A 26,617-nucleotide genomic window follows, 5' to 3' on the forward strand; every position below is an offset into this window, starting at 1 on the left:
TTAAAGATTTATAAACATAGTTAACAAGACATACATGCATTCAGCACATCACTCTGCATGGTTATAACATTACATCAAATTAAGCTGAATTACTATAAACAGTGTTTGAATATTGGGTAATTTGGGTGACACAGTCAGGAAGACAGGCTGGATAATAGTAACCAGACAGCTGCAAGACATTTGTAATAGACAAAAGAATGAAAGACAGGACCTTCAATATGTCCTGTGGTTTTAAAGAATGTGAGTTAGAATACCAGTGTCCATAAGAAGGAAGTTAGTTGTTGTAGGTATTTACATCATAATAGCATGCATGCTCCGCATATTTTTAAAGGTGTGGCAAAATCTCAATTTATTAGGACTAGTAGATTGTATACGGATGATGAAGTTTTTATTTTACAGCTTGATGAAATGATAGGTGATTTTACCTCTAGTGGCTATGATGCCGAATTACTTTCTAGACTTAAACTGGATATAATGGAAGCTAGGCAAACTTCTTTGAAACCTATCTTTTCTAATAATATGGAATGCCCACCAACTACTATGAATAATAATAACAAAGAATTGTCTTTGATTAGGTATATTACAACTTATAATAGAAGATCTAACTCAGTGAAACAAATCATTTCATAGAATTGGTTAATTCTAATGGCCTTAGATGAATTGAAGACCATCTTAGGTGACAGACCACGTTTCTCATATAGAAACATGAAGACTATAAAGAGTCTATTATGTTTTAAATACTTTTACAAACCTAAGCAAATGACTACAGCTGTTAAGTATGGCACTTTTCAGTGCTTTAATTGTGTTGTTTGTTCACAGATTTTTGGTAATGGTAGTGATGTATTTATACACCCTACCAATGGTCAGACTTTTAATTTTAAGTTTTTAGCTACATGTAACACCACAGGCATTGTTTATTTAGCCACTTGTAAATATTGTACCTCGTTCTATGTGGGTAAAACCACACGTAAGTTAAAAGAACGTATTATTGATCATAACTCTGAAATTAGAAGATGATAAGAATGCACTATTTAAACATATTAATACATGTGGCTATGAGCATTCTTTTAAGTTTAGAGTTATTGATATAATTTGTCCCAATGCTAGGGGAGGAGACATTAATAATTATTTAGAGACTAAGGAATTTGAATGGATTCTGAGGTTAGCTGCTGACTCACCTCCTGGCCTTAATAGTAAGGTTAGCTTAAAACCTATATTAGACAAACTACGTAATACTAAAATATGTTGAGTCTTTTTTTTAAAAAATTCCTTATATAAAATGATTTACATATGTTTTTTTTATATATGCTTTTTTATAAATGCTATTTGCACTGTGTATTTTAAATATGTTATTTATATTGTATTTCCTGTTTTTTGTTGTCACATGATTTCATTTGGCTGCTGGTCATGTGATGTTGGACCTATATATAAGCTCTCAGTTTACAGATTTAAATGTATTAGTATTGAAGAAGGGTTCTGCCCGAAAGCTTTGCTTTGTATTAAAGTGGTTTTTCCAAAGGTGTTTTAAAGAATGTCCAAGTTCTCCAACCTTGAGATTATCAAACAAAAATAAAACCATAAAATTTACATCTGAAAGAAAATGCTAGCCAAGGAACAGTAGGAGTCCTGTATGTAGCCAGATGCCATCACGAGGTAAGAGGCTAAAGGAGGAGATTTTGTTTGATGCGAGGCCTATAAATCCTTTGCTTTCTCTTGCTTACATGATCATGACCCGGGATCATACAAATGACCCTCCTGATAATACCAATGTGTGCATGGCTCATTCTCAAAGGATGCCATTCTGCATGAAGTGATTCAAGTTTCTCTCTCTCGCCCCCCCCCCCCCTTTTTGTAGTTTTTTTCCCTAAGGGTGACAAGACTAAAGCAATGACACTTGTGACAATTTCTTATGCTGTACATTACACACAGTTAGGACAGTCAGTGATGGGCCCTAGCTGGTAATCTGCTGACTGTAGCAATTTCTCAAAGACTTTTGTTCTATGATTTAAACAACGAACACAAATTGTTTCAAAAACCTACATTAGTCAAGAGATATGAATGGTGTGAATGGCAGCAAATGGAAAGCAATGTGGTTGATTGCACCTTCCTGGCCTGGTGTGAAAGAACAGTTGAGTAAAATCTTGCCATAACAGTAGATGTCCTTCTCTTCATTTTTGCAGTATTCCCAACACAAGGGATCTCCTGCCAAGGATAGCTCAATGCCCTGCCAGTATACCAAAACCTTTAGTACTTACAGATGCTGCACATGCATGCATTCCAGAGGTCTGCTGGACTTTCAGGAATTCAGTACAGCTTGGTATGCGAGTTTTACAATGTAATAAGCTATATGCAATCATAAATCTTGTTTATGAATACCTGCAGAGAAAATTAACAATAACAAAATTTGAACAATTAAATGAATACTAGCTGAGATGGAAATTTTACTTGAGAAAATTTGTCATTAGGCCTAAAAGTAGGGTTACCACCTGTCCCACTTTGTGAGGGACAGTCCCTCTTTGGGCAGTTGTGTCCTGCAAAAAATGTGAAAAAATGGCAAATGTCCTGAGATTTTAGGACAAAATTATTTTCTATATTTTATGTCATAGTTGCATAAAACAGTTATTCTGTATCTGAAACACCTAAATGTTATAAGAAACAGAATAAGGAACTAAAATGCTACAAGAATAGACTTTTATTCAGGCAAAAAAATGAAGTTCTGTCCTTTGTACTGGCCGTGGGTATGTTTTGCCCTGCAAAATCTGATGTTTGTAGCACAAATGTCCCACTTTGGGCATTTGGAAAGGTGGCAACCCTACCTAAAAGTCAATATTAGAGTCGAAGGAAAGCACACAGAGAATGCTAAACAATGGAGCTTGACATATGAGAAAGAAGAATCCTCGTGACAAAGCTCAAAAAGACAATCTAGATATGCAGGAATTCAACCTACAAGTAATAGGAAATGTTCCTTGCACCAATCAGAAACCATTTCTCATTTTAACTACACCTTCTAGTATAAGACTTTCTCGCTTCATGCAGGGTCATTTTAAGACCTCCACAGCAAAGAAAAAAAAACCCTCCCAGGTAATCAAAATTCCAACAACCAGGAACTACCTTGCTGAAAGAGATGGTGTTTGATGTTTGATAACCATAGTAGCCTAGAAAAGAATGGAATCACAAAGATCAGGCAGGGTTTTTCTTTGTATTTTAAGAAGGACCCTTTGAACAAGGGGACATAATTAGGAATACATAAGCAGACGGTTTTAACAAAGAAGTGAAAACATCCCTATAGGCTGTCCTCAGCTAAGCAAGAGTATCTTGAAGAATTTGGGCTGAAGCTGACAAACATAATGTAGATAAACATGCTCATAGGTTCATAGGTTTATACTAGGCTATCTGCCCTAAGGCATTTATAAGCCTAGCCCAAATTTTTGTGGCTTACGCCACCCCTTATATGAAAAAATACTGTGCCCATTAGTTTGTTGTGCTCAATTCAGACTGCCCCCTAAAATATGATTTTTTTCTGGCAGATGAATTGCTAGGGTCACATATAATATATATAAACTGCCTTTTTCTGATGGTAGAAAGGCTGTTAGTAAATGAAGATTCACAGGCAGTGCCTTTTCTCAAACTTGTATGACAAACATACAAAGGTGGTTTGACCTTGTGTTGCTTTGATTGTTTAGGTTCTACTCGACAGTTAAGTTGTAGGTATAGCTACAAAATATTCTTGAGGTAGAATGTTTCTGAAGTTTTTCAGGTGTCAGAATTACTGCCAAAATTCCCTTCAAGCAAATCTGCAACATTCAAAGGAAGGCAGAAATACTTCTGTAACAATTAATCAAGGTGAGGAATGTGAGGAATAAACAAAAGCATTTCAGCATAACAGAAATAGAACTGTTTTACAGAAAAAAAATAAGCTTTTTTATCACAAACATAGCTCTGCCAAAGAAATAAATCTACAACAGTTTCAGTGGTACAGCCATTGAACACATCACCCATACTAAACTCCTGGGTGTCACAATAGACGAAAACCTGAAATATGATCTACACATCCAACAAGTGGTCAGAAAATCCTCATTAGAAACTTAGCTCTACATAAATAAACCACTCCTTACATAATCCTAGATCTGGGTGGTCTTCTGTCTGTTTCAACCTATGGGTTATATGATCCATGGCCGACACTTCAGACTCTTGGCTCCAAAGCTCCAACTCCCCTTATGATGCTCTGCATTTGTAAGTCTCCTCAGATCATGTTTGCCCCTCTTATACATGACCTCTACCAAATATGTCATACAAAAAACTGAAATTAAGATCAAACAAGTCCATAAAAATAAGAATTTGTGCAGGTCTGAGAGGTCCACTGAGAACTAAATCAAGTTCATAAAAATAAGACTTTGTGCAGGTCTGAGAGGTCCACTGAGAACTAAATCAAGTTCATAAAAATAAGACTTTGTGCAGGTCCGACAGGTCCACTGAGAACCACAAAATACTGGTATGAAGAATTTTGTATGGGGACAGAGGAAAGGAGGCATGGCTGGGATGGACAGAAGAAAACACTTCAGCATTAATTTTTGCATCCAATGTTTTTTTTTTCATTCCACCTCAAGTTGTGGGATGGAGTCCCTAGCCAGACTAATTGGATGGTATTAGGAGAAAATATTCTGCAGAATGGTGGAGCCAAAAGAAGCCCTTGACCTAGACTCAATGTTTTAAGTTTGCAACAGTCCACAATGGTACAACTATCTGAGCAGGCAGATGCTGAACAAATATCATCCACGGAAGCATGACCAAAAAAGGCTGTTGAGATACTGCCCTGGTAGAATAACATTTTGGTGTGGAGGGTAAGCATAAACCATCAGCAGCATATACAAAGGATACACACTCAGTTTCATAGGCATTTATTAGGCTAACAACCATAAGGGCCTTTTCAAGCCTAGCCATGTAGCTCAAATCTCTGACAAGTTCCAGTACCTTTGATAAGTGTAAGCAGGGGCTTGAGAGATGAAATACTTACAAGCAGGGGCCACCTGAAAAAAGTAACCTTAGAAACTGCTTTACCCAGATTAGCCTTGGAAAAAATGGCACAAAGAGCTGGTCTGGTTTTCTGAAGCTTTTGGTCCTGCCTAAATAAAATCTCTGCTGACAATGAAAGTCCAGGCAGTGAGGCATGTATTTACCCTTACTACAAAATTCATGTATCTGGGAGGGGTGGTTCAGAAGACGGGAAGTCTGAATGAGGAAGTCAAAGCAAGAATCAGAGGGGCTGGATCCAACTAGTACAGTGTATTAGGTGTAGTATATGACAGAAGATTGCCAAAGAAGCTTAAAAGTAAGGTGTATAAAACAGTGGTGCGACAAGTACTACTGTATGGTATGGAGATCTTAGCAGTAAAGACAGAGCAGTTGAGAAAGCTAGAGGTGATGGAGGTGAAGTGTTTCAGACAGGTGGTAGGGTACACATTGTGGAACAGTCAAAGAAATGAGGACATAAGAGCAGAAGACAAAGCAGTAGCTCCAATTGTGGAAAAGGTCAGAGAGAACAGATGAAGGTGATTCGGACACATATGCAGAAAAGCAGAAGAATCTGCTGAAGATGATTTGGGACAGGCAGAAAGAAGGCAAGAAGAAACAAGGGTGTTCAGCAAAGTGGTAGACGGACTGTGTGAGAGAAGACCTGTGACAGTCAGGCAAGAGAAAGGTTTTGAACAGAGCAAGATGGTGATAGCTGGCATGACACCCTGACCCCATGCAAAAAATGGGAAAAGGGGGTTTGACAATGATGGTGATATGAAATTCAGAAACAATACAGGCACATGTATAACCTAATTCAGATTTGATTCCAAGGCCAACTTAGGCAAAAAGGCTAGATTAGTCTGCAGTGAAACCATCTGATTGTGAAAAATGAAGTAAGGGAGAACTACAGAACAAAGCCTGAAGTTCAGAGAGTCGACTGGCAGAAGTTACTGCAACTAAGGAAAAAGTTTTCCATGATAAACTTTAAATCCACAAGGCAACAAGTTTAAAGGGTGCCCTGGTTAAAGTCTGCAATAAAAGGGAGAGATCCCAAGGTGGAACTGGGTCCCTCAAAGGAGGTCTGACAAGAAAGGTAGTATTCAAGAAGGCTTTAGATAAACTTAGGGAAGCTATGGGAATATGGTCCTAACCAACAAGGAAATTGGAAATGGCCACCAGCTGAATCTTTATAATACAGTACCTAGCTCCAGACTAGAAAAGGCCAGCTAAAAAGTCCAAAATAGCAACTAAAGGAGAAGAAAAGGGCTCCTGACCCTTCAAGATGGCCCAAATACTACATCTTTTCCACTTACTACCATATATTATCCTGGTGGAGGGTTTCTGAGATGAATAAAAGAAATGTACAACTCAGACAGCTTGGGATCTCAGGCCATCACTGTAAGTGGAAGAACCAAGCAGTCAGTCATGTGAGGCTAACCCAAAGTGTGGGAAATTAGATCTGAACTGGATCCAAAACACAAGGACAGTGCACTACGTGAGATCACTAGCAGACCTGCCTGGGCCAGAAGGGGCCATGACAGTTATGCTCACATTTCCCAAAGCTGCTTTCTATTATACAATCAAAGGGGCTGATGAAATGACTTGGGGGGGGGGGGGCAAATATGGAACAGAGCATCCCTTGGGAGGGATCACGGCAAATAAACTGCTGCATTTTGCATTATGGGGGTTCACAATAAGGTTGCTGTAAGGCTGGACCCCACATCTGAAAATCTGCACATTGCACTGATAGACTGCGGAACCACTTGTGAGGAGTCAGAATGCTCATGCTCAGTTTGTCTGTTAGAATTATAGATTTCCTCAGGATGTGCATTGCTATAAGAAAGTGATGAGAGGACATCACCCATTGCCACATCATTATAGCCTCTCAACACAGGGGATAAAACTGAGTTCCATTTTTTCTTTTGATGTACCAGACCATTTCCATGTTGTGGGTATGGATAGAAATAACACCTTTAGGGAGGCAGTTGTGAAAATCCTGCAATGCTAAGGGGATTGATCTCATCTCCAAAACACTAATATGACTGGAACCAGGTACTTTGGACCATCTTTCACTTGCAATGTCCCCCCTCCCCCCAGGAGGGGAGCATCTGTGGCCATGGGCTGATGAAGAACAAACAGATGTCCTGAGGAGACATCATCAGACATAAACCACCATGAGATGTGATGATGACAAACCTCCAACATATGGTGAAATGTAAAGTAAGTTTTCTCTGATGTCTGGATTGAAAGAGTTCACTGAAGCACCCTCATGTAGAACTTGGACAAGGGAACTAGTGATATGGCAGCAGCCATCAAGTCAGGAAGATGGAGAACTAAAGAACCTGGAGGCCTTCAAAGCAGAGGGATCTGACAGGCCTGAAGATCTAGAGATAAAAACCTTGAGAGAGGAAGCTTGGCAATCTGACTGGTTGTGTCCAGGTGACAGCCTATAACTCCAGAGTTTGGATGGGTTCTAGACTTAATTTTTTTCAAACTTCACTGTAATACTCATGGAAAGACACAAATGGAGCAGGGAGTCTATTGTATTTTCCTGATCTAGTCATAAGTAGCCAGTCATTCAGGTATGGAAAGACAAGAAATCCCTGCAGCCTGAGTTGAGCTGCAACCACTACCATGCATTTGCTGAACACCCAGGGTGGGACTAAGATTTTATCCTGCTTCCTAGGTAAAGGTTCTACCACATCAAGCTCTCCCCCAGCCAGAAGCACAGTAACCTCCTGGAATGTCTTGCTATCTTTATATGGTAGTAGGCATTTTTGAGGTCATCTGAGCACATCCAGTCATCCTTCCTCACTAGAAGCAGAATAGACTGCACTATTACCTTTTGGAACTTGGTCTGTTTGATGAACATATTTGGTTGTTTAGGTCCAAAATGGAATGCCGGTCCTTGTTTTTCTTGGGCACCAAAAAGAATTTTGAAAATAATTCAGATCTTCTCTGATTAAAAGGAGCTCCAGGACCATACGCTGGACAAGAGCAACTGTGGACTTGCACACCAAGGTGTCTATACTTCTGGCCAAAAAAAAAGAAGATGACATAGATCAGCATCCCCTTTTATCCAGGATGCAGACATGTATCTCCATAAGGAAAATGCACTGACTTGTGCAACTGCATAAGCACAGCTGTGGGAGTCAGGCCCGTCAAGCAAATGTTAGCCTGTGTCAGATTCCCATATGTAGTGGATATTATTGCAACCAAGACCCACACAAAGAACATTTGTCTGTGTGTTATCCGGAACTGAAGCCAACATAAGCTGCTCCTTTTTAAAAAAAAAAAGAAAAGTATTTGACAATGACATTGGTGTAACAGCAGTCATTCAAATGGCACCTATTAGTATTATGTGCAATTACAGTCTAACATCAGAAAAAAATAGGATCATCTTTAACATAAAGATCACAAGTCCAAGTGATTCTCCAAACACAGAAAAATAACACACAAGATGTCCAAGACTGCCAATATGCCAAAAAGCAACAGGCTTATCATGGAAGCCTCTAAAATCCGTATGGTGGAATCTGCTTTCATACAATTGTTAATATTAATAAACTCCTCAGTTAACACATCTTGGGGTGGGAAGTTTCCTCCAATCAGTGCATCAACCTGATTAACTGTATCCCTGTTTGCAGCCCTTCAGTCATGGGAACTTTAACATGACAAGTATTTCATCAATTTTGAAAGTGTCAAACTAGGAACACTACTTGAAAAGGTTGTAAAATAATACAAAAACTGTGCTAACATACATGTTGGGATTTACTTTTCACAATTCACAATCAGTGGATAAGAAATTAAACATTAGAATACAAAAACAAAGTTTCAGTAGATAAGAAATCAAACATTAGAATACAAAAACAAAGTTTCAGTGTGTGTGTGTGTGTGTGTGTGTGTAGGTCTCTAGTTATATATTTGCCAAGCCCTTATTGATCATATGTCTGCTTAGAAGCACTTCATTTGGCTGACAGTTCTGCAAACCAACCATCTTTCAATACACCAATATGCTCTGGCTTCAGAAACAAAATTGTTTAGTAAGCAAATGACCGTAAAAGGATAACCATTTAAATCAGACCCAAAACTTTTAAATCTGCTTTCCAAAGAACATTAAGTGACAAATGGGTTTCATGACTTGCCAGACATTAATCACTGAATGTTCAGAACAGAAAAGTATGAAGTAATGTCCCTAGACGTACATAACCTACTGACATAAAATCACAATAATGGTCCAAATTATGTGATAAGAAAGTAAACAAGTGATAAAGATGTGATCAGTAAAAATACAGTAACTATAAAAGTCAGAAAGTAAAACAATACTATAGGTCTGATATGGAAGAATATCATAAGCAGGTCTAGCAGAATTCTTCCGCTGTTATACACAAATCTAATGAGGCCACACATGAATTACTGCTCCACCTACTAGCTATAAACCAACCCATGCATTTAACAGTCCAGTGTTGTTTAATGTGAAGCACTAATACAACTGAACATCACAAACCTCTTAAAACTTTATACTTATTTGGCTACAATCCAAATATGGAAAACTTGAGCAAAAACGTAAAACTTAAGTTCTGGGTAATATGGTGGCAATACCTTATTATCCCATGCAGAGGGCTTAGTTTCCTAAATTTTGTACTTAACATAACCTCAGAGAATATTATGAAATTTCAAAGAAATTCAGTCTCAGTGAAGGGAATATCAACGACAAGTCTAGCTACTCATTTACTTTGATGAGAAAAGCAAAAACTATGAGACACATATATATACATGCATATGGATATGTGAAGATGAAGACCAATGGTCTGCCAAATCTGCCCAAGTGTTGAAACCACCTCTCCCTGCCTTTGTCTCAGAGTTTCCATAGTCTCTCCCAGGTATTCCTAAAGTCTCTGCTGATTTAATGGTGTGCAGTGTTCTGTATAATACACTGTAGGCTCCATAACCTCCTTTTGTGAAGTAGTATTTTCCCAAGACCATTCTGAATAAAAAAAAAACCTTGCTTAGATGTCCTCCTTTATACTCCTCTGTTCTCTTCCTTATTTTATTTTGAATTTGTTAATCTGGGTAGAGCACTGATCCCGTAGGACCCATTGCAGTCTCAGCCCGGGGAACTATCAGCTTCATCTCACCTATCAGAACCCTAACAGTGTAAGCTTACTGTACACATTATGTTTGGGATTCTAGAAGACTGACTTACACCTGCAGATTACTTTACTTGCATCTTAGCACTTCCCTTAAGGTACAAAATGAGAATTAATTTTTAAACTGTTAAAACATTGAATGTATAAAAAAGTTTCTCTGAGCACATTTGTTTCAAACACCTTTGCAAAACAATCTGATGTGTACTCAGAACAGATGGAACTACATGTACCTGGCACTAAGACTGTAGGTCTTAGGTCTACAAACCTATAAACATTATATAACTAAGTTGCAAAGGTAATCCACTACCTTAGTATGAGCAGTACCTTAAAGAGCACAAAGTCTGGGATGAATTTTTTCAATGATTGTGATCATTTTCCTGTTTAGTAAGAAAGTATTATAGTGAACTTGTGAGCCTAACACAAAGGAAAGTTCAAGGCAGCATAAAGCAGCAACTGACTACTATAGAGGTCTCAGAAAATAAAGAGCTGGGTGTGTAATGTGCTGTATGTGGTTAATGTTGCTCAACCACCATAATACTTTCCCCATCCCAGACACACAAGTAGGATGTTGTGACATCCTGTCAGATAAAAAGCAAAAAAAGGTAACTATGAACAATAAGCTATAGATACAACTTCATTAAATGTGCTGCAAACTAAAATAAGCTACACTCAGAAGAACGAAAAAGAACTGCAGAATGCATAACACTATTATACATTTTACTATTCTGATAAATCAAAACAGGATCATATGCTTATCTTGTTTAATGATCACAGCAAAGTATTTAGCTCAGTTTTACAGCACCCTTGTTTGGCTATCATGAGCAAGCAGAGAGGGATCTTTCATTTTAACTGCTCTTGCTCTACTGCATGACGGTAGGTTATTCTCTGTGAATGTGCCTGGATAAGAAACCATGATCAATAATTTCCAGGTCTTCAATATCCAATGGGTAGTTTACAGAACTGAAAAAAAAGTGCTATCAGTTTAGAAACTGTGTTTCTGAAAGTTTATTTCAGATTAGATTTGAAACAAGATGCAGTTAATACAAGTGACTCATGGGGCAAGAGAGACTGGCAATTCAAGCAGAACAAGAAGTTATGTACTCACCATAACGTTCTATGTATGTAGTCCATCTCACCTCACATTCTTACTCGCGGGTTCGGAGCCGGACATCAGCTCAGACTCGCCCAACTTTTATTTACTAGCTCAAAGTCTCTCATTGGCTGGGCCAAGCAGGTATCCCGTGTTGCACTGCTCCATAACCCCAGATCTAGTTTGCTGCGAATCCAACAATCACACCTCATGCATAACAATCCAATAAGGTAGAACACTATCAAGGGGAATAAGAAAAAACAAACTACCATTGAAGGGTACTCTAGCACCAATCCTAACCTCCAGATCCTACAGGAAGGGGGCAGGTGGGAGGGTACATAAGAATGTGAGGAGAGATGGACTACATACATCGAACGTTATGGTGAGTACATAACTTCTTGATGTTATGTAGTCCAATCTCGCCTACATTCTTACTCGTGGGACAGCATCCCCAGCACCTCTATCCTGGGAGGCTCAAAGGAAGATACTCCTGAGGACTGTGGAACCAAAGGAAACTCGGCCCCTAAAAGCCACATCCAGTTTGTAATGAGTAATAAAGGTGTGCGGGGAAGCCCACGTGGCTGCAGCACAAATATCATCCAAAGATAGTCTGGCATGGTATGCCAGAGACACAGAAACAGCCCTAGTAGAGTGAGCCTTGATGGGGAATGGTAGATTTTTTCCTGCTAAAGAATAAATAAAGGAAATACAATTCGAAATCCATCTGAAAATGGTAACCTTGGAGATAGGGGAACCCAGTCTATTTTCTGAAAAGGAAACAAACACAATTGGTCAGATTTTCGTAGGTGTTTGGTCCTGTGTAGATAGAATCATAATTGTCTGTGCACGTCCAGTTGATGAAATCTAAACTCTGCCTTGTTTGAGAATTGAGGGAAGAACACTGGCAGCTCAATACACTGATTGAGATTCACAGTAGATGGTACCTTGGGAAGGAAGGACAGATTAGGTCTACGGGAAACTCTATCCTTATGAAAAATTAAATACGGGGGTTTGATGGAGAGAACTTGAATCTCTGACACCCGTCTGGCTGATGTGATAGCTATTAGAAAGGCTGTCTTCCAGGACAAAAACTTTAATTCACAGGTGGCAGCCGGCTCAAAAGGTGGAGAAGTAAGAGCTTGCAAAACAAAGTTTAGATCCCAGGGCATGATAGGTTCTGACACAGGAAGCCAGAGTAATAAGGTGCCCTTTAGAAAGGCCTTAAAGAGTTTATGCGCCATAAGGGTAGGCTCATAGGAGGTATGAAAGTTTGAAATAGCCACCAGCTGGACTTTAATGGTAGTGGGCGCAGAGCCCTGCTGAAAGAGCATGGACAAGAAATCCAAAACAGCAGCAACTGGGGATGTGTAAGGGTCAATTCCTTGGGCATGAGCCCAAATAGAGAATCTCTTCCATTTGCTGGAATAAATCTTCCTAGTCAAAGACTTATGAGAAGAGGATAAAATGTGCACCACCTCAGGTGAAAAACGATGAAGTCTGACTAACGATGGACGTACAGTAGCCAAGCTGTCAACCTGAGGGTCCGCAGGGAGGGATGGAACTGTCCCGACATGTGTGTCAATAGGTCTAGTACTGGGTCCAGAATCCAAGGACTGTCCACAGCGAATGGATGGAGAAAGGAGAACCAGACCTGGTGAGGCCAGTGTGGGGCAATTAGAATCATCTTGCTTCCCAAGGATATGGCTTTCTGAATCACTCTTGGTAACAGAGGAAATGGAGGGAAAGCATAGAGCAGACCGGGGGGCCAATCGTGGACTAAAGTGTCCCTGGGTGACTCCCCCTGTGGGGGGATCAGGGTGACGTAGTTGCTGCATTTGGCATTGAGGGGATTGGCAAAAAGATTGCAGCAAGGCTGACCCCACCTGCTGAATATCTGTTCCGCAACCAGACGGTTCAGGGACCACTCATAAGGCATCAGAATAGCTCTGCTCAGTCTGTCTGCTATCACACTGGCCTTCCCCGGAATGTGCGTTGCCACTAGAAAACGTTGGGAAGACACTGCCCACTGCCATACTCGCATGGCCTCTCTGCACAGGGGGTACGATCTGGTTCCTCCCTGTTTGTTTAGATACCACACAACGGACATGTTGTCTGAGTGTATTACAATCATCCCCAGAGAAAGAGAGCTCTGAAGTGCCAGTAACACCGCTCTCATCTCTAAGACACTGATGTGCAGATGTACTTCGTGATTTTGCCACGTGCCTTGGACCGTCCTGCCAAGATAATGCCCCCCCACCCCATCTGGGAGATGTCCGTGTTCACCGTGGTGACAGGTGACGGAGGAACAAACTGTTTCCCCTCATCCAGATTGGTGGAGCACAGCCACCAACGGAGATCCTGTTTGCATTGGTCTGTGAGTAGGATCTGGTGGGAAAGAGGGAGTTTTTGGAGAGACCATTGGGCAAAGAGGAGCCATTGAAGAAGCCTCATGTGTAATCTAGCTAGAGGCACTAACATAATGCCATGGTGCCCAGAAGCTGAAGAACCCACATCTTGCCTGCACTTTCCTGAGGGATAATAAAACGTGAACCTGATTTTGTAATACTGTGATCATGTCATGCGGCAAGAAGGCCCGCATTTGAATGGTGTCTAGCTCTGCGCCTATAAATGTGACATGCTGTGAGGGCAGCAAGGCAGATTTTTCTCAGTTCAATGTTATTCCTAGTCACTGACAGAGGGTAATGGTAGTGTCCCTGGCTCAGATGAGTAAATGCCTGATGGGGGCGGTGAGGAGCCAGTCATCCAGGTACGGAAACACTTGGAATCCTTGATGTCTCAGGTGAGCTGTCACCACCGCCAAACACTTAGTGAACACCCTGGGGGCTGTGGTGAGACCAAAGGGCAGGGCACGAAACTGAAAATGACTGGCTCCCAGCCGAAAGTGTAGGTGACTCCTGCATGCCCTGTCCAATTTGATATGATAGTAAGCATCCCTGAGGTCGAGGGAGCACATCCATACTTCTTTTTCCAGCAACGGAAAAATGGACTGAAGGGTGACCATTCGGAACTTGGACTTCAGAACATAGTGGTTTAATCTGCTGTGATCTAGAATGGGTCTCAGGTACCCTGTTCTTTTCAGCACCAAAAAGAGTCTTGAGTAAGTCCCTAATCCGATTTGGTCTGAGGGGACAGGTTGGAGGACTCCCTTCTTTAGCAGCTTTGAAACCTCTAATGCTGCGTGATCCCTTTGACTGGAATGTTTGGGATTCTCCTGACTGGAGGGGGCTCTGATGAAAAGAGGATGGCGTAACCTCTGGAAACTATTCGTAATACCCATCGATCCTGGGTGATGCTTTCCCAGGCTTCCGGGTACAACGATATGCGGCCCACGACTGGCTCCGGAATAGCACAGTCGGGCAACACATCAGAAACGATGGTAGGAAGAACTGCGAAAGGAATCATGGTCTCCCGAGTTGCGGGGGCTTCCTCTGCCTCTAGGGCAATGTCTTCCAGAATAACCTCCCCCTCCTCTGCCTCTGGAGGGGGACTCACCTTGTGCGGCCGAGAAAAACTTCTGCGATTTCTTGAACCACATCTTCCCTCCCCTCTGAGCCTTGGGTAAGGTCTCGAGGGAAGGGAAAAACAGACCCCTACGGCAGAAAGGGTCTTTCCCTCTTGCTCGCATCTGGTGAGGGTGTCTTTCACTTTGGTCCCAAAGAGCGAGGACCCATCAAAAGGAGCGTCAGTGAAGGAAGACTTGAAGGCCTCCGCGAAATCACACAGGTGCATCGAGGCTTGCCTCCTGAGGGCTACTCCTGAACTGGCTGCCCTACTCGCCCCCTCGGCTGCATATGATATGAGCCTCATGGACGCGTTGACAACAGAATTGAGGGTAGACACCTGGGCATTAACCGTGTGCGCTATCGCCTCAGGTACGTTACCCGCTAGAGTATCTCCTAACTCCTTGAGGAGATCTCTCTGGAGCAGAGTGAAATGGCAGAGGTAGTTCAGTGACCGTAGGGTGAAGGTTGCTGATGAGTGGGTACGCTTCCTGTACCGGTCCATGCTCCTAGACTCCTTGTTAGGAGGATGATCGGAGGAAGAAGACTCGGCTACTTCCTGCTGTGTGGCCGCCGCCACCACCATGGCATCTACAGAAACCCCTTTGGACAGAAACTCTTTCCCTTGAGGGGCAGAAAGAAACTTATTGGGCCTTCGGGGTACAGGTTCCACCGAATCAGGATTCTCCCACACCCTTCGACAAATTAAATCCAAGAGCTTGTCAAAGGGTGGAGAAACCCAAGAGGTGGAGGGTTGAGCACCAAAGGCCTTGAGGTATACTGACTCCTCCTCAGAGGGGGTTTTGGACGGCCAGTTGCCTCTCTGTCTCAATATCTCCTGGATGTCGGAGAAAGAGACGTCATCAGAGGATAACTTGGGGGACCCCTCCGACTCCTCGAGGTTGGTATCAGAAGTAAGAGTCTCATCCTGGGAGTCTATGTGCTTCCTCTTGCATGAATTCTTTCTAGGGGGCTCCTCAGGCACAGACTCTGAGGGGCCATCAGAAAGTTGGGGACCGCTCATGGGGGTATCCCCAGACCTTTGGGCTCTGCCATCTATGGATAGGGGGACGTCAGAGGCTCTAGCCGGGGTGGAAGGGGACGGAATGACCAATCCAGGTGATGTAACTGATGATCTGGCCAGTGCCTCGAAGGCGGGTCCCCCCGAATCTGAGGACCGACCTGCCTCCAAGGCCATGACCGGGGTCAGGGTCCTCCAAACCAATGCGCCGAGAAGGAGGCTTGGAACCGACAGGTGTCCCGAAGTATCCCCCTCGGGCCCGACTAAGGAAACCTGAGTGCCGAACCCTGTGGACGGAGCCGACTGGGTCGGAGCCGACGTCAGCACCAATAAACCCTTGAGTGGTATCGAAGCCGGCGCAGGAACATCACTCGGAGAGGAGCACTCCAGCTCCGAAGACAAGGAAGTGCTCGGAGGAGGAACCACTGACACAAGCATCGGGACAGGCTCCGGAGCCGACTGGGTCGGAGCCGAGAATAATTTTGCCAACACCGATGACTGCAGGAGCCTCTGTACCACCCTATCAACATCAAAATCAGAAAGCCTGGAGGATTTGGAGGACAGGGATGGAGATTGGGATCTCCTCTCAGGAGAACCATGCCTAACATTGGGCGACCGGCTCTGAATGAGTTCCAGTAAAATAGGAGCAGATGCCGATTCCAGTACTACAGATAGCTCCTGCGGCACAGAGAACAGAGGAGCTGAGGAGGTAGAGTCAAGTTTAGAAATTTGCTCCGGTGGCTCCGAGGAGACAGACGGAGACAGAGATCTCTTCTTCGCCTTCGAAGCTTTAGACTTGGACTGAGAACTAGAAGTCGAGTCTAAAGACTCCTCTAACAAAGGTTTTAGGAGTCCCTTCAATATTAGTTTATTTTTCCTCTCCTGGAGCACCCTCGGACTGAAGGCGTGAGAGAAGCTACAAGACTCTTGCAAATGAACAGCTCCTAGGCAGTAAACACATACGGAATGCTCATCTGTAATGGACATTTTGTAACTACACTTGGAACATTTTTTAAAACCGGAAGGTTTATGTTCCTTCAGATCCTTAGACATCTTACACAAGCAGACCACGAAAACAACCTAGCCGGAAAACAGTAAAGGTGGGAAATCAGACTACACAAGGCAACCAAAGAACCTCCAAGTAAAACGGTTCTTTACTAACTCACAACTCACTACTTAAAATTAAGCAGAACACATTTATCCCAAAATACACAACAGAAGCCTTCCACAAAGGAAACGGAGCACTACACAGAGAAAGGAGGACTAGGTCCTCTAAGTAAAACGGGCCTAGCCCACTGGAACAGTTAGGGATACCAACTACATGAACAAAAAACACTACAAACAAGCAACAAGAAGAATAGCTATTAAAATAGCTTTTGTGGTTAAACGATTATCAAATTTCTCAAGAGAAATTGAAAAAAGAAGGTACTTAGCCACAGCCAAGCGAAACCATGTCCTAGCTACACGAGCGGCAAACGAGATCTGGGGTTATGGAGCAGTGCAGCGTGGAATACCTGCTTGGCCCAGCCAATGAGAGACTTTGAGCTAGTAATTAAAAGTTGGCCGAGTCAGAGCCGATATTCGGCTCTGAACCCACGAGTAAGAATGCAGGCAAGATTGGACTACATAACATCATTGCTTTAGCAATGTAGTACACTGACTACTGCCAATTAGGCACCTGGGTTTGATGCTATATTTACAGGTATCAGAAATGTATTTACTTACGTTGAGCCTTGTGTAGTAGGAATGTCAGTACATCTGGAAACCGTTTAGGGCATATTCCACAGGTCATCAAGTCTGAATGCAAACCTTCAGAATTCTGGATATCTAAACAAAAATAACATATGCAGATTAATAAATATCAAAAGATGAAGAGAAGGTATGCTGCCAGGATACAAGTAAAGGTAGCTGACAAGAGTCAGTTAGCAAAACAATTATAATGGCATCTGCTCAAGTTAACAAAATTACTAAACTGAATCAACAGTTATATTCACAAATTAACAAAGGGCTGCACTAATCTTATGGCTCAACATTTTTTTTTATCACAACAAAGGCATTATTCCTCACTGGTAAATAAAAATGTAAACAGATTATTAACAGTTGGAACTACCTGGAGTTTACAAAATTTACATCGAGACAACTCACTATACCCATTTCACCATGGCCTCCAGTTTACTGTGTGTAGAGTGTAATGCATGTGTTAGTAATGTGAGCTGCACCCAAAATGTCAAGTCTTGAAATGCACTGCATGAGATATATGCATGCTACAAAAGTTTATTAAGTGGATGATATGTGTGTGTGCCCCTGTAACATGCTGACAAATGGTCATTTATACTACACAGCTGTAACAAGCAGTACAAAGATAATGCAGTGTACTGTTGGACTGTGTTCTGCAGCACTGTGGAAAGCTATTAATACTTGTTGCCTGCATTCTTGCTTCCAGGTGATGGCAACATCTCTCTCACCATGACCTTGTAGTTTTCCCAATCCTGCTATCATTCTACTAGTGCAAATAATTCCTGCAGATAAACTTTGTGCAATGACACAAGAAACTGGAGATGCCTGTGCTAGACCTTGATTTGGATTCTGGCCATGTGCAGATCACCTGTCAACCTGTACACCCCACAGAAAGACAGTGAAAACAATGATAACATTCCCGTCACCTTGGCATAACGGATGCTGTACATATTTAGTTTGCCAGTGACATAATACCTGTCAAACTGCTGCACAAACCCAAAGGCAACACCAGCAAAGGACCCCTTGATGCTTCTAAACACATCTGTAATCTCTTCAACCTCCAGGAAGACTAGTACCTTGAAATATTTAACCCATAATTAGAAATATTTGGCAATATCACTTGGCTGAATATTGCTTCTCTATCTGGTGCCACGGGAGTCTCACAGCATTCATCAGTGACTGTTCAAAACCAGACAGGCTATAATATGCAAGCTGTATTTCCATGCTGCATCTCAATTACCTCCTGGAGCTTCCTGAATATCATGCTGGGCTTGCATACATTTAATGAATATCAAAGAATAAAGGACAGGCCAGTGCAGCAAATGAACATGGTGCCGATTTACACACAAACTGTATGAATCTGCTTGGATATGTGCGCTCAGGTGGGAAGCATCCCACCAAAAAAAAGCAATGGTAATCACCAGAGATCACTCACGTATTCCCGTGTGGACACGATCAGTATTACTTTATCTTTCAATAAGACAGTTTCAGTGATAAATAAGCAATGCATTAGAGCAAATCCTACATACTGCCCATGATGTTAGGCATACAGACATGTTGTATTATCTGAGCAAGGAGTGGTCTCTGCAGAAGCACAGCACTTCATATATCTGGTTGCTTTAAGTGTATGAAAATGATCGGCAGTCCTCATTAGGACCTCTCCTGGCACATCACAACAACTGTATATGCTCTTGTAAATACAACAGCCTCTGTGTATCTGGAGATACAAGAAGCTGTTATTAACTAACCTGTCATTTCTGTGTTATGTTTGGACACATTCACAGGGTTTGCCTGCTAGGGATTGTTAATGAGGTGCTTATAAAGTTATCACCGCTACGGCTGTCACAGTTTTGTTCTTTAGAACTGCGTAATGTGGATTATGCAAGACTATCTATACATACAACCCATACTTGTAAACCTATGAAACTACAAACACTGCATTTGGAGTCACAACTCTTATTCCTCTACAGTGGCTCATGCATGTGTGTAGGTGTACTTTTCACAGATACTGCTAACCTACATCCCATCTTGATCTCCACAATGGAAATCCTTCATGGAGGTGTGCTTAAGGTATTTACAAAAGCCATACTGTATCCAGAACAGCAATATTTCGTATTCTGGAGGTTAAGATATGCTCTCTCTTACATACACACACACACACACACACACACACACACACACACACACACACACACACACAGATTATTCAAATAAACAAATAAAAATAGATAAAAACAGAAACACCAACTTGCTTAGGCACTTTTTAAAGTGTCTTAACTACACTTATCAAAACTAAGGAAATGCTTCTTTTGAGTTGTGATACTGGATCCAAACTGCCTAGACATAAACAAGGGATTACCAAATTTACTGTCAATGGTTGCCAAAAAAAAAACAATTACTTGGAAATCAAAATCTATTCCTGACATAAACAAAGGTCTGGATATTGCAAAAGAGATTAAAAACTGGAAGTGAGATCTTTAGAAAAGGGAAGGAACAAACTTATTAGAAATAAATATAGTTTGTTGGAACAATGCATGCAAAATAATGTAAGGAGGAGTGAGGTTTAAGGGAAAGCAGGTACTGAGCAACTTATGTAATGCTGGAGTGAATGAAAATTGTTAAAAGGATAATAATTACGTGTACTGCATGGCAATAACAATGGAAAGTGTTACCGCATTTTTTTTTTCTATTAATGTATGCAATCCCATGCAACAGGTTAAAATGTAATGACTTAATAAAGATGTTTAAAAAATAAAAAGTTGATCCTTAGGAAGGTGACACAGGGTGCAAGCAAGTTAGTAGCATTTCTCATCTGATTCACTCCAGACTTAAGCAGAACATTAAAAAAAAAAAAAAAAAAAAAAAAAACAGAAGGCTTTGGCCTCTTTTTTTCAAGAGCTTTCACAAACATAGGTTTGGAATGCAGATTTGCTTTCTGGCTACTCTACTCATCTTGCAAGGCTCCAGTATTTTTAAATTTACTGTACCTACAGATATAAAAAAATTATTAAAAACATGGTTGCATCAAAACCATACCTTGAATGCTACAGCAATCAAAGTAACCAGCCAAAACCAAAAGCAACAAGCTTCATTTCTGAGCAAGTCTCCCAAATCCAAAGAGAAAATGCTCAGTTGGATAAATATATTGGTAATTGATCACTTGAACAACTTAAAGTAATGTTGGAGTGAATGAAAATTGTTAAAAAAAGAACGTGTGCATATCGCATGGCAATAACAATAGAAACTGTTAGGTGGAGGACGTGTGTTCCACAATATCTTTTAACCTGCTTTTACTAAATACAAAGTTTTAAGCACCCTTTCTTCTAATAAACATGACGTTTTAACCATCCATCTGGAGTCAAATGAAGAAGGTCAGACACATGGATTCCTCTGTGCCACAAATACCCACAATCAAGCTACAGCAAATACAGTCTATTATAGACAGACATGAACAGAAAGATATGTACAGATTCAGTATTAGCTACACATTTACCACCAACCAGTGATCATGGATTACTATTACATAATCCCTTAATTCACAGCAGCTCATTTTCAAATGTGCTGTTATTTGTGTACATTTATTTTGCAGCGATCAGTATGGCAATAGACAGTCTGTTCATTAGGAATAATATAACTCCAAAAGGCAGGCTGTACATTTGTCTAGTTCTTTGTTTTATGTCCTTCCTTGTGAGAAGTTTTATCTGTTGTGTAATGGTGGCTAGAAACTTTACATGCATCTTACCTGACAGTGACAACACTCATATTGTGATTCAGACACTCCTTTAAAAGTTCTAGCTCATTGTCAGGGTGACTTGTTTGTTATGTTGACTGGGCTTCTCTGCATGCTTTAATGGTCCACTCTCATGCAGCACACACAGTGGATGTGGACATTGTTATGAATAGGATAGTGGTGTCCAGTAGTAAAAGTAATATGCAGTCTCTTTACAGTTTCTTTCAAGGTTTAAGAGGTACTAATGTTACTGCAATAAGAAGTTCTACTTCAACTTTATTTTCTCTGATAAGAAGTATTTTCAAATTGGAACAGTAAGTTAACCCTGAATGTACATGGGTGTGTTTACTATGATGCAGAAGCATTGTTCTTGCTCAGTGAGTTGTCTGGTCTTTTTACTGTTCTCTGCCTAACAAAAAGTATGACTTAAAAGTGATCTGTAAAGGTTTTGAATAATGTTTTTTATTAGGAAGTAGGCCCTGTTTAACCTCTACTGAATGCATACTTGTTTCCTGGTTGGGGTAAGGGTGAATATTTCTGCAAGCTATACAGGAATTTGGTCATACTGTTGCAAGGAAGCAGTTCAACAACCTTGCTCTGTTTTTTTCACTAGGCAACCGTTTCAATAATAACTGGTACACCAATACTGTTCAAGTGCTAGATAGCCACCTTAAATCTATATTTTTTGTTCTTTTTACAGTGAAAGACAATTATTACAGCAGTGTTGCTTAACTTTCATAATTGTGCTTTATTTATGAAGTTGGCAGAAGTTAAATTACCACAATACATCCTTTTCAAAGCAAAGTTCAAGTTTTTTACTTATGTTTTTTTTCTTTTTTTGACTACATTAGTCCTACTAGGACTATGGACTATTTTTAGCACATTTAGCAAAAATTATGGAGAGATGTATTCATCGCCAACTTCTTACTCATCTCCTCCAAAATCACCTTCTAGTAGACTGCCAACACGGTTTTAGACCATATCATAGCACCACCACAGCTCTCCTATCCTTTACACTTTACAGACTGTATAAATAAAAATCGAAATAACAATCTCCTATCCTCTGCCATGTTTATTGACCTCTCCAAAGCACTTGACATGGTGAATCACGAACTATTGATAGACACACTTAAATTTCTCTCATTAGATACACAAACAGTCAAATGGTTTCAATCTTACTTGGAAAAAATACAGCAAGCAGTCTTCTGGGACAATGAACTGTCCTCTCTGCTCCCTATTACTCTCAGAGTCCCATAAGAATCAATTTTGGGACCGCTCCTCTTTACTATATTCATTAATGATCTGTCAGCCTCCCTTCCTCAAACCACCTGTATACAATATGCTGATGACTCAACCTTAATCTGTGCTGCCTCCTTGCCTTCCCAACTTCAAGCCACAACCCAAAAAATATTTACCTTAGTAGAAAACTGGTTTCATCAACGCTGTCTCCTCCTTAACCCTAAAAAAAATAAATTACTATTGTTCACTCCCACTCAAAAATCCCCCACCATAAACTTTACAGTCATTTCTAAAAATGGTATATTAATAGCTCCTGACATAACCACCAAACTTTTAGGGATAACAATTGATCACAATCTTAATTTTGACACTCATATCAATCTAACTATCAAATCAGTTAATAGAAAACTTGGCTCCCTGTACAGAATTAAACCCTTTCTTACTCCTTCAGCCAGGACTACTATTGCCCAAACTCGCCTAATCTCTACCCTCCTCTATGCCTCACAAATTTATACAAACCTCTGCAAAAGCAATATAAATAAGTTGGCAACATCTTATAACAACATAGCCAGATTTGCCACTGATGCCCCATTTCGTACCCACCACTGCAAAAATCTCAAACTTCTCGGATGGTTAGAACTGCAAAGCCAGTTTCTTTTTCAGCAACTCATAATCATTCACAAGATCCTGCATCATCCCTCAATACTCCCATACTCAGAAACCTTATTAGCCCCTATCAAAATCTTTTAACCTTACGATCTGCCAACAGAGTACTTGTCTCTATCTTAAAATCCAACAACAAATCTGGGGACTGCCTATTTACTAACTCTACTGGTAACCCTTGGAACAAGCTACCAAAAGAACTAAATCCCTGACATCCAATCCTCTTTTCAAAAAACAACTTAAAATCTTCCTAAAATCACAATGGCTATGCCCATGCTCAAATCCTGACTGACACTGTCTTTTTGCTTCTCATTTTTAAGTCTATAGTACTGGATTCCTCTTGCTTTGCTTATTTCGCTTTTTTAACTATTCCCAAAGAATTTTTGTTAACCCATGTAACAACTCTCTGTGTTATGTTATTCTCTATGACTGTACTTGTAAAGAATATGTATATTAAGTATGCTTAAAGTTTAAGTTGAGTCAATAGTCAAAAATCCTTTTTAATTATGTTTACAAAATTTCTTTATTGTATTTGGAGCTTTTCTCCCTGGGCCTCTGATGAAAATGGACATATATCCAGTCGGACTTTCCCGGTCAACAAATGTAAAATAAAATAAATAAATAATAAATAGTAGACACTCAAGGTGGTATTTATACCAACTACCACACATTTGGCCTATACACTGGAGAAATTCTCTTACTATTTTCCACAAGTGCCACTGGATCTTTTACCTCCACCTCAGCACCAACTCAGGCAAATGGAATCTCAGTTTTGTTGTTATTCTGATTTTCCCATTTCTGTGTGGATTTTAAGAACAGATAACTTTTACAAAATCTAGAGTTCTTCAAAATCTTGGCACACTCCTTTATGCAAGACATCTATATTAAGTCCAATGAAATTAAGTTTGATTTTTGCCATCTATGGTATATTACGGTATCAAATATCTGACATGGAGTATCAAAAGGTTTTGTCATCATGCTAAAGCAAAAACTTCTTTTTCACAAATTCAGAAAATTGGGGTACATACAACACATTTAAGAAAATGAATAAAAACATTTTTTAACAGAAGAGGCATAGGGAGGTAGCTCACTTTGCTAGTATGGTTAAAAGGGGTATTATCGCAATAATATGCAGGTCTTTGGGATGGTCCAAGATAAGCACCTGGGAAGGAGATGATGGGTGATTGGTCTTAGTATCAGCAGACAATGATAATACTCGTATCCTCATTGGCAATTTGTATGGCCCCAACAGAAATACTACTAATTTGATAGATAACCTATGGGAAATATTAGGAACTATTTGCTCATAACAGGTGAAATCTTCAACACAGTGTTTGACCTTCAAAGAGTCAGAATTTCAGCTGTAAGAAGACAGGATGTAAGCCTATCTATTTCTTTCTTTTATGCCTTTTCTTGTGAATTACACCTGCTGTGTAATAGTGGCTAGAATCTTTGCAGATGTCCCTTACTATATGTATCTTTACTGAAAGTGATGGGTACACACAAGGTTAAGGAACCTATAAGCAATGGCTTGGAGGAATATAATACGGTAGTTGCCTGAACAGCTTGAGTGTACATACCTGGCAGCTCAAACAAATGTTGCTAGTAGGTTGGACATGTGGATACCGTCATTATTATCTAAAGTCCGAGAGAACTCAATTTGTGTAGTTATTTTGTCTGACCACAATCAAGTACATTCAGAAATAGAAGGCTTTACCTTTACACTCAAGATGTATCCACAAAAGTCTGATCCACTGTTTCTAAAAGACAGCAACGCAGTCACTGACAAATGCCTTCTATGGGCACCTTCAAGAATGCATGGATCATGCAATCCCAAATAAAACCAAGACCCATTCCCCCAAAGGCAGGCGCCCGGTCTGGTGGACCCCAGCCATAAACAAACTTTACAACAGGAGGAGGAAGCTACTATATGACAGAGCAAAATCCCTAAAAGGGAAGGCGTCTCTGATCAGTACTAGCAAAAACTACAATCACTCATAAAATCATCCAAGGCCAACTTTGAGAGAAAAATCGCAAAAGACACAAAAGACAATCACAAGGCCTTCTTTAGCTATGTTAGAAACCTGGGTGGAAACTCCCAGATATGCTCAGAGTTAGTCCAAAATGACACAAAATACACTGAACCCACTGACATTGCCAACATTCTGGCAGACAGGTTCAGTGCAAATTTCTCTTCCCCCTCCCTCCCAAAAGGAGAAATAACTATCCCAGCAGAGTGTAGCCTCCCTAACATCTCAGATGCCCAGGTGAGAGCCGCCCTCTCTAAAGCTAAAAACACAGCATCAATGGGACCGGATGGTGTCCCGGGCTGTGTGCTACATGAACTCCAAGAGGAACTAAACCCACACATAAGGCTGCTGTTTATTCTTAGCCTTACTACAGGATACGCACCCAAAGAGCGTGCGGCAACAGTGGTCCCACTTCACAAAGGCGGTGCTTCTACGGACCCTGGAAATTACCGCCCCATAAGCTTGACGAGCCTGGTCTGCAAAGCTATAGAGAGGATCATTATGGAACTCATAAACAAAGACATTGGGGACCTACAGACATTGGATCCTACTCAATTTGGCTTTGTCAAGGGCAGATCCTGCCTTTTGAACTTGGTCGACTTTTCTGAAACAGTCACTAAGGCCATTGATGAGGGTAAGGCAGTTCACACAGCCTACCTTGACCTTGCAAAAGCCTTTGACAATACCCCACTCGGGCATCATAGACAAACTCACCAGCTTAAATGTAAACCCATATGTCACAAGATGGGTTGCAAACTGGCTCAAGGACAGAACCCACAGGGTCAGAGTTGCTGGAGCTATGTCAGACTCTAAGCCAGTCACAAGCGGTGTCCCACAGGGCTCAGTCCTGGGACCCCTCTTGTTCGGCATTTATTTTTCCAAAGTACAGGCAAACATAGGAGGATTGTGGCTGACAAAGTTTGCAGATGACTGCAAACTGGGCGCCATAATTGATACTCCAGCGGACACAAACATCCTTCAGAGGCCTCATAGAAACGGATAATTGGTGCCAGAGCCATGGCCTTAAGCTGAACGCCAAAAAATGTATAGTCATACCCTTTGGGAAAAACAAGGTACTGACAAATTACCACATAGGCGGTAATCCATTAAGTACGGAAGAGGTAATCAGGGACCTAGGGACCCAGGTTGACAGTAACCTCTCATTTGATACTCACATTGCCAAAGTGGTTAGGAAGACCTTCTATATTGCCCACCTTATCATGAAGGGTTTCACATCTAGATCAAGAGAGGTCATTGTGCCCCTGTACTCTTCTCTTATCAGGCCAATGATTGAGTACAATGCCCCATTTGGGATGTATCTCACCCAACATCTGCAGCAGTTGGAAAGACCCCAAAAGTTCCTCACCAAGAGGATAAAGGGTCTTAAACATATGTCATATGCTGCCCGACTGTAAAAACTCCAGCT

At 41.0% G+C, this 26,617-nt stretch overlaps 1 protein-coding gene across 3 annotated transcripts in view; it reads right to left on the reverse strand.

Moving 5' to 3' along the window:
* Nucleotides 1-26,617, reverse strand: part of LOC122810355 (zinc finger protein 585A-like) — a 534,209-nt gene that overhangs the window by 438,024 nt on the left and 69,568 nt on the right. For all 3 annotated transcript variants that reach the window (XM_044081935.1, XM_044081936.1, XR_006366088.1), the window contains exon 3: nucleotides 17,518-17,619. In XM_044081935.1, the coding sequence (XP_043937870.1) occupies nucleotides 17,518-17,619 (102 nt within the window). The remainder of the gene's footprint in view (nucleotides 1-17,517; nucleotides 17,620-26,617) is intronic.

The sequence above is a fragment of the Protopterus annectens genome, chromosome 8.part1 (assembly GCF_019279795.1).
Source record: "Protopterus annectens isolate FY-2018-M chromosome 8.part1, PAN1.0, whole genome shotgun sequence".
Taxonomy (NCBI): domain Eukaryota; kingdom Metazoa; phylum Chordata; order Ceratodontiformes; family Protopteridae; genus Protopterus; species Protopterus annectens.